The sequence below is a fragment of the Lissotriton helveticus genome, chromosome 2_1 (assembly GCF_964261635.1).
Source record: "Lissotriton helveticus chromosome 2_1, aLisHel1.1, whole genome shotgun sequence".
NCBI classification, from domain to species: Eukaryota; Metazoa; Chordata; class Amphibia; order Caudata; family Salamandridae; genus Lissotriton; species Lissotriton helveticus.
The window spans coordinates 383,281,874-383,294,726 of NC_136059.1; the positions used below are offsets into that span (position 1 = coordinate 383,281,874).

Below are 12,853 nucleotides of genomic sequence, written 5' to 3' on the forward strand. Positions count from 1 at the left end.
AACGAAAGGCGCCAGTCGCTGGGTTTAGCTAGCCCCCCCCCGCCACCCATAATAGAAACAGTGCCGGCTGCTCTGGTACTGGATGAAAGGAGTAGCACCAATAACCATGACACTTCTGTTAAAGATACATCTGGGCAGGACATCCCTAACCTAGTCGATCTGGATGATTCAATTAATACCACAGTCCAGCATCCACGTACCCCAGTCCCTAGAGTGGTGAGGGCATGTCGAAAAGTACAAGCTAAGCGAGGAGGATCTCGCCCTGTAAGAAAAAGAGCTGCCACTCCTCCTAATATCCCAGACAAGGAGGATAATAGCCAGGTTACAGATGACATTGTTAGGATGGATGCAGACTTAATTAAGAACTTAGTGGGTATTGTTGACTCTAAGATCAAGGGCATTGTAAAACCCCTTATGACCAAAATTTACCAGCTTACTGCTGAAGTAAATAGGCTGGGTGGACTACTTAAAAAATCAATGGAAGTAGAGGGTAGCAAAACGATAATACCATCAAGTGACCGAGATAATCAGGATGTTACTCTGCAGAGTGATGTGGGTGCCAGCAAAAATGTTACTTGTAATTTATCAGCCTCCCTGCCTCCTGTCTGTAACAACCAGGCCGTAACAAGGGCCGACAGGAGCGAAGACTGGACAGAAGTAAGACATAGTTGCCACCAATCTCCCCCCTGATTGTGCCCCGTACGTGGTAGTATTAACAAATGTTCCCCCAGCTGACAATGGCAAATATCAGGAAACCCATGAGACCTTAAAAAATAAAACTGTGTCTTGGTTGACTAGATTCTGTGGCTTCCCTATTGCATTCTCAGATCAGGTTTTGACTACCAGAAGGGTGAATTGGATTGGAAGCTCCAGGAAATGTTTCAGGGGGGATTGTGTCATAATAAATTTCAAGCACCCACAACATGCAGCTACTGTATTACTGAGAGCTGCATCCCTTCCAATTACTGAGGGAAATGTGTGTGCCCGCTCGCTTGGTTTTTTCTATAGTCCTCCTAGTATTTCCTCCCGTGATGGTAGGAGGGGTAACCCTGGGCCGGTTAGCCAGAGGTCACAACCTGATCTTGTGATACAGAATCGATACCAGACCTTAAATTCTTTGGATGCTAACGATTGACCCGAGTCAATAGGGGATCTTTGATCTCAGGAGCCTATAAATCCTTTTGTGGCCGTTGACGAGGGTATTGATGTGTCCTCTGACACTGGTATGAGTACAAATATTGATCATGGGTTGTGTGAAAAGCCCTGCCTGAATGCGAGGACCTAAATAAAATGAATCAGATTGAGAATGGGGGGAGTGATAATAGTGTTATTGTTAGGGATAAAGGTGCAATAATTGTCTGCTGGAACGTGGCAGGATTGAGATCAAAGGAGAGAGACCCGTGCTGGATAAAGTTTATTAACACCTATGATATATTATGCTTTCAGGAAACTTGGAGTCTGAGTGAAGCTAATTATGATGGATTCGTTTCCTATAACTTATTAGCGATGGGTGGGGGCCTAGGTAGACCTAAAGGGGGTCTTCTTACACTTGTAACCATTTCATGCCCTATTGTGGTTAATAGGTACATACCAGTAGGTGACCTTGTTCAGATCCTCTGGTTAGTAGAGGGTAAAGAGCACAACATTTTATTGATTAATTATTATAACAACATTTTCAATGGGAACAGGCCTAAACTAGTTATAGATCTGTCCGTTGCTATTGACAATTTGTGTCAGGAGGCGAATGTTGTTTTTGATTTTATATGGGTGGGGGATTTTAACATTGGATTGTGTGAAATGTCAGCACAGAAGGTATGTGGGGTTACTAATAATGAGGTGTGTGATATTTTGCATTTTGGTCACAGTGGGTATGGCGAAGCATTGCATAAGCTCATGTGTTGTTATAATCTGGAAATTGTGGAGTGTGGCAAAGGTGTTGACGGATTGCCCATTCCTACTTTTAAAAACCATCATGCCACTTCTATCATCGACCATGTGATAGTTTCGTCGAACATTATTCCCTACTGTGTCCCCCCTAGAATTGAAGTTACCACATTAAGTGATCATAATCAAATTATTTTTAACACCAACCTTTGGGCAGGTTGTTTGACTGATGTAGGCAACATAATTGCAAATGTGGAACCTCACAGGACCAATGGTACAAGGCTAAGATGGACAGGAGAAAAGGCAAATGAATTATCCACCTCTATAATTAAGGAGAGCCTGCTGGACATAGTTTTTATTTTTGAAAATAAATTTGATTTTGGGAAAGTTTTATCTCTTTTTAATGTAATTAATAATGCGGTTGATGCCAAATTTACAGGACGTAATAATGGGCAGCGCAGGAGTGGACCTGGTTGGTTTAACCACCACTGCACTGCCGCACTAAATAAACTTAAACAGGCATTAGTAGTTAAGCCCAGGGACAAAAATGTAATAGTCAATTTGAGAGTGGAGTATAAACGTGTGCTAAAACAGAGGAAGTCCGAACTGCAGCAATTAGCTTGGGATTCTCTCAACCAAGCTGCAGAACTTTCAAATTGCACCCTATTTTGGGCCACTGTTAATTCCCCCTTCCTAAGAGATAAAAATACACCAGAGTTAACATCTAATGTATCTAGTGAAGGGTGGATTGCCCACTTCTCTTATATTTTTGACACAAATAGAGTTTTAGAGACCTGTCCAAACCAATGGGCTGTTTTGCCGCTTGATATCTCTGTCGAGGAGGTTGAAAGTGGTATACGCAATAGTAAGGGAGGGAAAGCCCAGGGCCCAGATGGGGTACCTATAGATGTCTATAGGGTAGCCCCAGAGGTGTGGGGACCGCTCCTTACAACTGTTTTTAATGCAGCCGTATGCACTGAGCCCCCCGCAACCTGGTGCGAGTCAATCATAGTACCTATTTATAAAAAGGGTAGCAGGTCTGATGCAAAAAATTATCGCCCGATCTCTCTCCGTGACTCATCGGTAAAGGTGATGAGCAGAGTTATGCTTGTGAGATTACAGGACTGGGCTGAGCAGAATGGTATTTTGGCTGATAGTCAGTTTGGCTTTAGAAAAGGTCGGGGTACACTTGATCAATGCGTTAATCTTGACCTATTGATTGGGAAGTACACTGAGGCCAAACCTGGCTCTATGTACCTCTGCTTTGCAGACCTGAGCAGTGCTTTTGATATGGTTGATCACGCACTCTTGTGGCCGACGCTGCTGAAGCTAGGCGCACCAGAAGGTATAATCTTTTTCCTCGCTAGATTATATGAGAAATTGAAAACTAGTGTGCGCTTTGGAACCAGAGGAGAATGTACCCCTAGATTTAGTGTTAGAAGAGGAATTAGACAGGGCTGTGTTTTGGCTCCCCTCTTATTTATTTTATTTATTAACGCAATCGATGCCATTTAAAAAAAAGTTAATGCTGATGCCCCTCAGATTAATGGTGTACCAGTACCGGTGTTGTTATACGCCGATGACGCTGTTTTACTTTCTAGGACCCCGGTGGGTTTACAGCGGCTAATGGATAGTTTTTCCTCTTTTATCAAAGACAGAAAACTGGTAATTAACAAAGGGAAAACTTACACCATGACTTGTGGAGCCAAAGCCAGAGTTTTAAATACCTTTTTTATAGATAGAGAGAAGGTGCAACAGGTAGCAAAATTCTGTTACCTAGGTATTACTTTTTCAAATGATAGGAAGTGGAAAAATGAATTTACTAACATCCGGAATAAAATGGCTAAAAACGCCCATGGTATTTATAGATTTGCTGCCAAGGTAGGGGATCGTCGATCAAGGGATATGTTAAAAATGTATCAGGCTAGAGGTGCTACTATAGCTCTGTATGGGGCAGGAGTATGGGGCCACAGCTGTATCTCTGACCTAGAGCTGGAGGAACATTTATTCTTAAAAAGACTTCTCTTTATACCCATGTCAGCCTCGAATGAGTTAATTCATCGAGAACTAGCAGTTAATCACCTGGCCGATCTATTATGCCTCAGGCCATTAATGACTTGGCGGTCTATTTGGCTAGAGGAAGACAAGCAGTTTAATAGATCTATTGCTGAGGATTGTCTACGCCTGGATAAATTCCAAAATATTCCCCGGTTGAGGTATGTTGTTACATGTTTTTCAGACATATTCAATTTCAATCTTTTAGATAACCCCGGTGCAGCGTCTATGATCCCCAAACTTGAAATGAAAAATACCTTTTTGACTTACATGGGGAGAAAGCGGGCAATTGCAGCCGGATCTTTGTCCACTGTTATTTTTTACAATAGGTATATTACAGTGGAAGGTTTCCCTTCATACTTAACCATGGTAACTAGGAATTCGCACAAATTTGTATTAACTAGGCTCCGGTTCGGAATGGCTCATCATCTAGTTGCCCATCCTAATATTAAACAACATCCGATTGGGCCTTGTAGATGTGATGATGTATCCACCCAGAGCACTGTGCACTTTCTGTTGCTTTGTAAACTGTACACACAATTCCGTATTGCTTTTTTGAAACCTTTATTTGTTAAATATGGTGTATGCACAGTTACACATGCTATGAACTTAATTTTTAATATGGAGTCGGCAGACGTCTGTTTTTATACTGCGACGTTCTTAAACCAGTGCATCAACGCTAGGAAAAGTATGATTTTTTAACTGTAATATTTATTGATTAGGACATGTATGTTTATTTTAATGTTCATAACTCTTTTTGTTGTGATATGACGCGATGAAATATGTCATAATTGTTTTATTATACTGTATTTTGTTTGTGCTTTTATGGTCATCTACTTGAACCGAATAAAGCTTCATGAAATGCATATGGCTGGGTCCAAACTGGAATGGCATGGTGAGAAAAAAACGATGGATTTAGGTCCAATCTCTGTACTGGGGTGAATGTATGACATTGTTCTACATTCTGTCCATCAATTGTTCTTTTTGCATTTGTCACTCCGAGTGGGACGGGTATGCCCAGACGCTCTCCAGTGCTCTCCATGCAACTGGAGTCAAGCCATCCTGGCTGATGAGGGCTGAAAGCCCGAAACCGATCCTAGGATGCTTGTTTCCAGTCCAGGGAGGACCTGGTCTGGTAGTTCGGGCTTGGCTGTTCCCATGGGGCACAGGGTCATGACTGATTTGCATATGGCTGAGTCCAACCTGGAATGGCGAGCAAAAAACAGGAGGGATTTAGGCCCAGATCTCTGTACTGGGGGGTGAATGTATGACATTGTTCTGCATTCTGTCCATTAATTATTCTTTTTACTTTAATTTAATGACCACCAAAAACAACACTCATTTTCTTTGTTGCATTTCTTTAATCTAAAGAGGAATTGAAGTCCATCAGAATAGTAGTAAAACATAATCACTGACAAACAAAAACCCTTAGTTAATGGGGTCCTCTACATGTTAAAAAAATGCCAAAATGATGCTTATCATCAGTAGGTGTGATGATCGAACAACATCTAAAAGGTGAGCTGCATAGATTGATTGTGCAAGCAGTTATTTCTATCACTTACATTTCTAAAGTATAACTGTATTAAATCTGGCTAGCATGATGGTGTGCAGTGTGCACTCTTTTGTATTATTTGTGTGTGTGTTTCTTTCTTGTTTCATTTGATTAAGCATGCCACTAATGAGGATGTCTGCCAAATGCAGCACTGCCAATAGTGAGACTGGTAATGAAGTATAGAGTTTATGTGGTATGAACATCTGAGTGATACTATCTGTGCTGGGCTTTCAACATTGCTGAAACTCACTGAAGAAGTCAGAAATTCCACTGGACAAAAGAAGTCTCAACATTAATACATGGATATCACTTGGGGACAGTCAGGGGTGGCACCTGCGAACTCTAGCTTGCTACCTGCTACTCCTGACACTTCCTTTGCGACCCCTGGCCTGAGAAGAAGCAAATGTTTTGCCTGGGGTCACAAAGGAAGTGCCAGTTGTAGCAGGGAGCAAGCTGGAGGTCATAGCTGAGACCCACGAATAGCCCCAAATGACACCCATACCTTAATAGCTGTAAGACAGAGCTTTATATTTGTGGGACGGAGAGAAGATCCAACCTGCAAAACCTTCCACTTCCATTTTTGGCCATCATATTAGTCCATAGGCTAAATGGTTGCTATTTTGGAGGCTAACATGTCCAACGACCACCATGTTAGGGTGGTGATAAGCAGCTGTTCTCTACAATTGAACAAACTAAACCGTATTTGATCTTTCCCATACGTTTCAAACATGCACAGGCCATATGAGCAGCTGGGAATGTCACCCGAATGACTGAAATGTATTCTTGAGTGCTGATTACGAGTGCATCAATCTTCAGACCACCACACTCATGATGGTCCAGCAGTGGGGAGAGGAGGTGGCCTAACGGCTAGGGAGCTCGACCGCGGACATGGGGAACTGGGTTCGAGTCTCTGTAATGACGCTAAAACATCCTGTGACTCTGGGCAAATCACTTAATCTCCCCGTGCCTAACAAAAAAAAAATGAATGTGTGTCCTCATGTAACGTAACTGGTGCTATGTAAAGCGCTCTGATACCCGATTCGGGTCGTGCTATATAAAACTCCGCAAAAAAAAAAAAAAGTGGCGGTCCACCGTCCGCCGGATTACGAATTTGAACAGTCATTCCCTGATGGTGGCGGAGCTGCGCCACAATATGAAATGGTCAGTGGGACTGCATCAGTCCCGCTGAGCATATTACGAGTTCCTGCACCTCCAGCCATTTCATGGCAAGTGTTCCGCCATTAAAAAACTGGTGGTGCAGAAACTTTGGCGGCCCAACAGGACCCCCATCACCCCCGCCATGGGGATACATTCAGGCGGAATAACATGTGCCCCTGTCTGCATTTCCCCATAGTTCCAGCACGGCCTAGACTTCACCGTCCATGTGTGCTGGAACTTTTTTTTGCTGTTAACATTGCGATGCCTGTTTTCCAGGCCCCACCATGGGAAAGGCAAAGGAATGTCTGCCGAACACAAGTTCAGCTCGTAATAAGACGGGAAGTCCTTGCACGGCTTTGACAGTGGTGTGTCGGCGGAGAGCCGGAACAGCACCGTCAAAGTCGTAATCAGCCCTTCAGTTTTTAAACATTTGCCCCTTGACATGTTTATACCAAGAAAGTTTATTCAAGCAAAGTGTCCCTAGGTAGTTCTCCACCTGTACTGTTTCTAATTTTGACCCCTCATAAAAACATTTGTTTCCAGATTTCAACCCAAAAACCACCGTGACCATCATTTTGTCTTCCCTTTCTGCACGCTTAAGTTATGGGTTTCTGAATAAAGCTGCTACAGTATCTAGCTAAGAACACCTAGCGTAAGAAACATCGACATTTGATCATCACTGTACATTAATACCAAAACTAGCTTAAAATCCAATTTTGGAGGATACACATTGTGCTTATTGATCAGTTCAGGAAAATCTGCCAGATATTCCTACTAAGCTAGACTGTCGCTGTCGTAAGCGCTGGGATGCCAAAGGGTAGCCATGTGCTCTATGAAATGTTAATTAATAATAATATTAAAAACATAACAGGAACAATAAAATAAAATGCTTCTATGTTTTAAACTTTTTGGAACTTGAATATTAGAGATATATGCTAGTTCGGAACTGGGCAAAACTTTTAGCAAGTTAGCAGAATATAAGCAAATTATTGGCCTGAATAACAAATGTGGGATTACCTAATGTATTAATTTTAGCAATATTAGGAGATGATCAGCTTTGTCGAACACATTACTTAAATCGATAAAAGCTACATAAACCTTAGTTTTTCTCACTTTGACACAGTCTTCTGCAATCATTACTAGGGCTAAAATATTTTCTAGTGTAGAACAGCCCTCCATAAAATGTATTATATAATAGCATGCCTGCATCACAGATAGCCCCTTTTGAAGAGGGTCCAGAATGCAGCAGTCTTTCTGATAACTGGCCTTAGGAAGATTAAATCATGGCAACTGAGCAAGCATTGCACTGGCAATTATTTAAAGAAAGGATCCTCTTTAAGCTGAGTGGTCTATTTTTTTAAGGGCTGTGATGATTACGTCTCTCATATAAATACTTGAAGTTCTACCAGGACTGTTAGAAGTTCACATTGGAATTTGGTGGATAAAATACGCTTTAATCTTATATTTGTTACGGAGGTACATCCTTTTCAGTTTAGGGCCCCATCTGCTGGACTGCCCTTCCCCTTTATCTGATTCCTTGATGTATTTTAGAAAAAAATCGATCTTTTTTTATGCATGAATTTACTGGTACACACAAGACTGGGACAAAGACACACCTGAAGTTAGGGTGCACAGTATAAATATCGTCGGCCAGTCAACAGATTCAGCACACACACATTTTGTCAAATCTCCCTTCTCAGGATTCAATTTATACATTTTTCAACTTGTCATGCTGTCATTTTACTTTGGAGATTTAGAAGACTCTTTAGGCCAGATTTTTGCATCGTATGTAGAGAAACACAGATTTATTGAACATACAATGCAATAGGACCTCCAGACATAGAATATACCAACCTTTCTCACAGGCAATTGGTTTCAAAATAGGAGGCTCCCAGGTCAGATCCTTTCCACATGTGTAGTGTGTTCGACCAGTAACGTGGAATCCAGGTGGGCATTTTAGTTGGACACTTTCAGTAATCTTATAATCCGTTTGGAAAGGGAATATGGAGACAGGTTCAGACACTGGTGGCCTACTGCACACTGTTCCTGCATAGCAAAAAGAAATGACAATAAATATTAATAAGATAGTAAAAAACACTATGCACCATAATGTAAAATTGTCTTTAGTGAGTTTGAAACTGCAGTAAAAAGATAAGTGTGAAGATAGCTTGCTCCCAGGAGTTAATCTCTGCCCACTGATCCCTATTTTCTGCCACAGACCTCTCTGTTATTACTTTGTTGTCTACTAGAGAATATTCCATCATTACTTGGCCAATAGCAGTACACAAGTGTTAGACTTGGCATCTTTTGACATTTCCCCTGAGTTTTTGCTTTCTGCCCTCCCGGTTTTGGCTCTGTTTTTGTTAGTATAATGTTTCTGTGCGCTTTTCCACTGCTGATCGGTGGTAAAGCGCTGGTGCTCCTGTGGTAACTTGTGTTCTGATTGGATGTGTGACTTACTTGTCAGTCCCCAGTAAAGGGCACTGCGGGCGCCGGGGCTTGTGAGTCAACCGCTACTCGTGGGCCTGCAGCATGGATTGTGCCACCCACGTACGTAGCCCGAAAAAGGTATCAGTGAATGAAGTTTTGTATGCCTGAACTCAGCGTCTAAAGATGCAGCCTTTAGCGAGGGTGCCCTTTTCATTCTGAGTTCATAGAGGCCACTTTTAGAAAGTGGGTATTATTTTGCTTGGTCATCCTGTATGCTTCTGCCGGAATGTGGATTGCCTGTCTGGGTTTTGGAGGACAGATGGCTGAGGGGCCAGAGGGGCTCCAGATGGTCTGGATAGGTCAGGAAAGGGCTAATTAGACCTGGGCTGCGATGGGGGAAGGAGGAGGAATTTCTTTGCACCTCAAAGGGCCTGGTCTGCCTCTGACAAAGCCGTCTCCACCTCCTGCCAGGAATTCACGCCAGAGAAGGCCCAACTGGTTCTGGCCAGACACTGACACCCTCTGCCTGGCAGATCAAAGGATTTTTGTGTACAAATGCTGGGTCCCAGACCCTGAATTTTAGAACTCACCTGGATCAAGAAGACTGCACAGGAGAAGCACCAGAGAAACTGCTTAGAGGAACGACCGATTTGCTGCGTATTTTGCTGGGCTAACCTGCAGTGGCTGCTTCTGTCCTGGGCAGTGAAAGGCCTGGACTGGACTTTCTGCAACCAAATTGGTGAGACTCTCCAAGGGCTTGAAGTAGAGCTTGCCCCTGTTCATGAAGTCTCATGAACAGCAAAGACTTCAGGTTCTTCAACCCGCAGCACTAGGGACTGTGTGTTTTGTGCTGCAACCCGAAGAACGCCACTCGCCGACATCTACGACAACCCTGCCGAACCCGTGTCCAGAAGGCACCGCAGAGGACACCGCTGCAACGCCGCACCGCGACCCTGGTCTCACCGAGGACGCCTGCTGACACCATCACCGAGCCGCTGCTCGCACCGCGACCTGTAGGCACCGCACTCCGCACCCCCTTGCTTCACGACGAAGCTTTGGCATCGCAGAGGGCAGCGCCGCCATGCCACACTGCGACCCTGGTCTCACCGAAAATGCCTGCTGATGTCGCTCACCGAGCCGCTGCTCACACCGTGACCTGTGGGCCTGCACTTTACACCGCCTTGCTACACGATGACGCCGTGGCCCTCCTGACGCCGCCACCTCCCACCGAAATCAGCGCCGTTGCTTGCACCGTGGTTCGGGGGCACCGCTCGTAAGTTACACAATGCACTGCTCTCATCCCACACCACAGCCTTGGCCCACCGACGCCAGTGTCATCAACTCGAGTTCGTCAGCCGACGACAGCGCTACAGCAACGACAATGCCGCTGCTTGCACTGTGACCTGCTAGCACCGTGACGAGCACCGCCTCCATCTCGCACCGTGACCCTTGTCTCACTGACTACGCCATCTGACACCGCCACCGAGCCGTTGCTCGCACCGTGACCTGGGGGCACCGCACGCCACACCGCTGCACTTCACACCGCAGCACCCGACGCCTGTGGGCACCAGAGCTCCTGATCCCATCAGAGAGGAGCTCGACCTGCAACACAAATGACTTCAAGGGCCCCATCGCCTTGCATCTCTGAAAGGTACTATTTGTGGGTCTTTCCGACTCCGTAGTTGGGCGCGACCCTGCGGTCAGCCAGAACTCTTTTCGGATTTGTGTGCTCACGCTGCCGTGGGAGCCCGGACAGAACTATCCACCCAAGGAACTCTTTTTAATCAACGTCGTTTTTGAACTGTGAACTTTTAAGTAGAGTATGGTGGAGTTTTTATCATTTTTTGGTCTATTTTATTTCTATAAAAATATTGGATATTTTTCTAAACTGGTGTTGTGTCCTTTTGTAGTGGGTACGCTGTATTACTCTTGGTTATGTGCAAATGCTTTAAACACTGCCTCTAAGATAAGCCTTGCTGCTCGTGCCAAGCTACCAAGAAGGGGAGCAGGTGTTATTTTAGACGTGTAACTCCCTTATCCTGACTAGAGTGGTGGTTTCTGCCTCGCTAGTGTCAGCTAGCCAGAAATCCCATTGCTAACACCAAATATTAGTGTGTGCTAAAGCAAATGCTACTGTTCCTGCTAGAATCATTTCGAATCTTGTCAACACATTCAATATAGATATCACAATATGAATAACAGTCTAAAAAACAATTGTAGGGGTCCAAGGCCTTTAATATGTATCCCTGTTGTTTGATAGAATGTTTGAACCATCAGTTGGCTTCTTCAGAGCACCGAGGGTATCAGGAGGAACAAGGAATTCAGGGATCTAACTCCAAAATTAGAGTTTCCAATTGGCAGAAAAGCGACAGATTTGGAAAGAAAGATCATAGGCATCCGGTTACTTGGTAAAGTAGGAGAACATTGACAAGATAATAAGGTACCTGATGGGGGAAGTTTTTGCGAGGAAGGGTTAGGACCTGGAGTTCAATGTGTTGTTTAGTTGGCAGAAAATGTAAAGTTATCTTGGAATGGGCGGTGTAATCCGATTTTTGAGCCAAAGCTGAGATGGGTAGTGTTGGGAATAAGCAGGGACTTTTGAGATTCTGGTCCACTCCTGGGATGAGATGGAGGAGATCTGTGAGCCGTATTTCCACCAGGTTTTTGAGGACCTGCCTATGGGTTTGTGTGACAGCTAGGCAGAATGGAGGTCATGGGACTTCCGGGTCATTTTGTCAGCAGAGGCTCTCCTATCAGCCACTGCCTGCAGTTAGCATTACTGGCCGGCAGTGTAATTTCAAGGATGTCAAGGTCCAGAGCCTCCCTTGGTACACTTCAGACAAACACACACACTGCACAATGATACCGAACTTACGACAGGAAGCAGGATAGCACACACGTGAATTTTGCTGACCATTGAGCTTGTATGCTGGCCACAATTACTGATTCTGGATTGGATCTGTTCTTTGGCTTGTGCCCCTTCTTACCTTGCTTTCCTGCTGACTTTCTACCTGGGCTCGAACTAACGATAGCGCCAGCCTAGGTTCCCATCAGCCAACCACATGGAAGCCGGTAATCAAACCCTATTGTTATTTCAGATTGGTTACTTGTGCATATTTCAGTCAGTCAATCAGATTTGTTTGTCAATGGTACTAATATATATCTGTGCTTTACCTACATTATAGTGTGAGCTCTGATGTCTCTTTTTCTCTCTCACCCCCATTTCCCTTTCCAGACAGCATTTTGTTCTTGTCTTAGTAATCTTCTACACAATAGGAAATTCACATTCTAGGGAGCGGGGTGGACTATCATCTGGCTTTCCCAGTTACCAGTTACGAATCCTGACAGGTGGCATTGTCTTTTGCCTGCTGTATATTATTAAAAATGTTAACGGGATGCCTAGCATAGACATTATTGCAGTGATTGATCATATAAATGAAATCTTCATGTATCAGCTAAATGATTAGTGTATTCAGCAGGAAGAGTTAGATCTTACCCAAAAGGATCAGGTAGAATGAGGCCCAGCTGATGCTTGCATTCACTGGGTGTAGGAAGGACTGGTCAGCATCAGCTGATTTAGATTACATCGAGTCCAGGTAGTGGACATATTCCTGCTGAGTGGGGTCAAGCCAATGGAAGGAAAGCATGTGAAAGACAGGTAATCCAGTTCCACTTGGTTCTAGGGTCCAGGTAGAGGGTCTTGTCCTGAGACACACTCAAAGTGTGAGTCACTTTTACTCTACTCATATCCCCTTTAGATTTATATAGTGTACC

General features: G+C 44.1%; 1 protein-coding gene across 1 annotated transcript in view; it reads right to left on the bottom strand.

Moving 5' to 3' along the window:
* The window catches only part of LOC144817999 (complement component C6-like), a 652,704-nt gene that overhangs the window by 70,963 nt on the left and 568,888 nt on the right, over positions 1-12,853 (bottom strand). Inside the window, exon 15 of the mRNA XM_078675004.1 lies at positions 8,504-8,695. Within this exon, the coding sequence (XP_078531130.1) occupies positions 8,504-8,695 (192 nt within the window). The remainder of the gene's footprint in view (positions 1-8,503; positions 8,696-12,853) is intronic.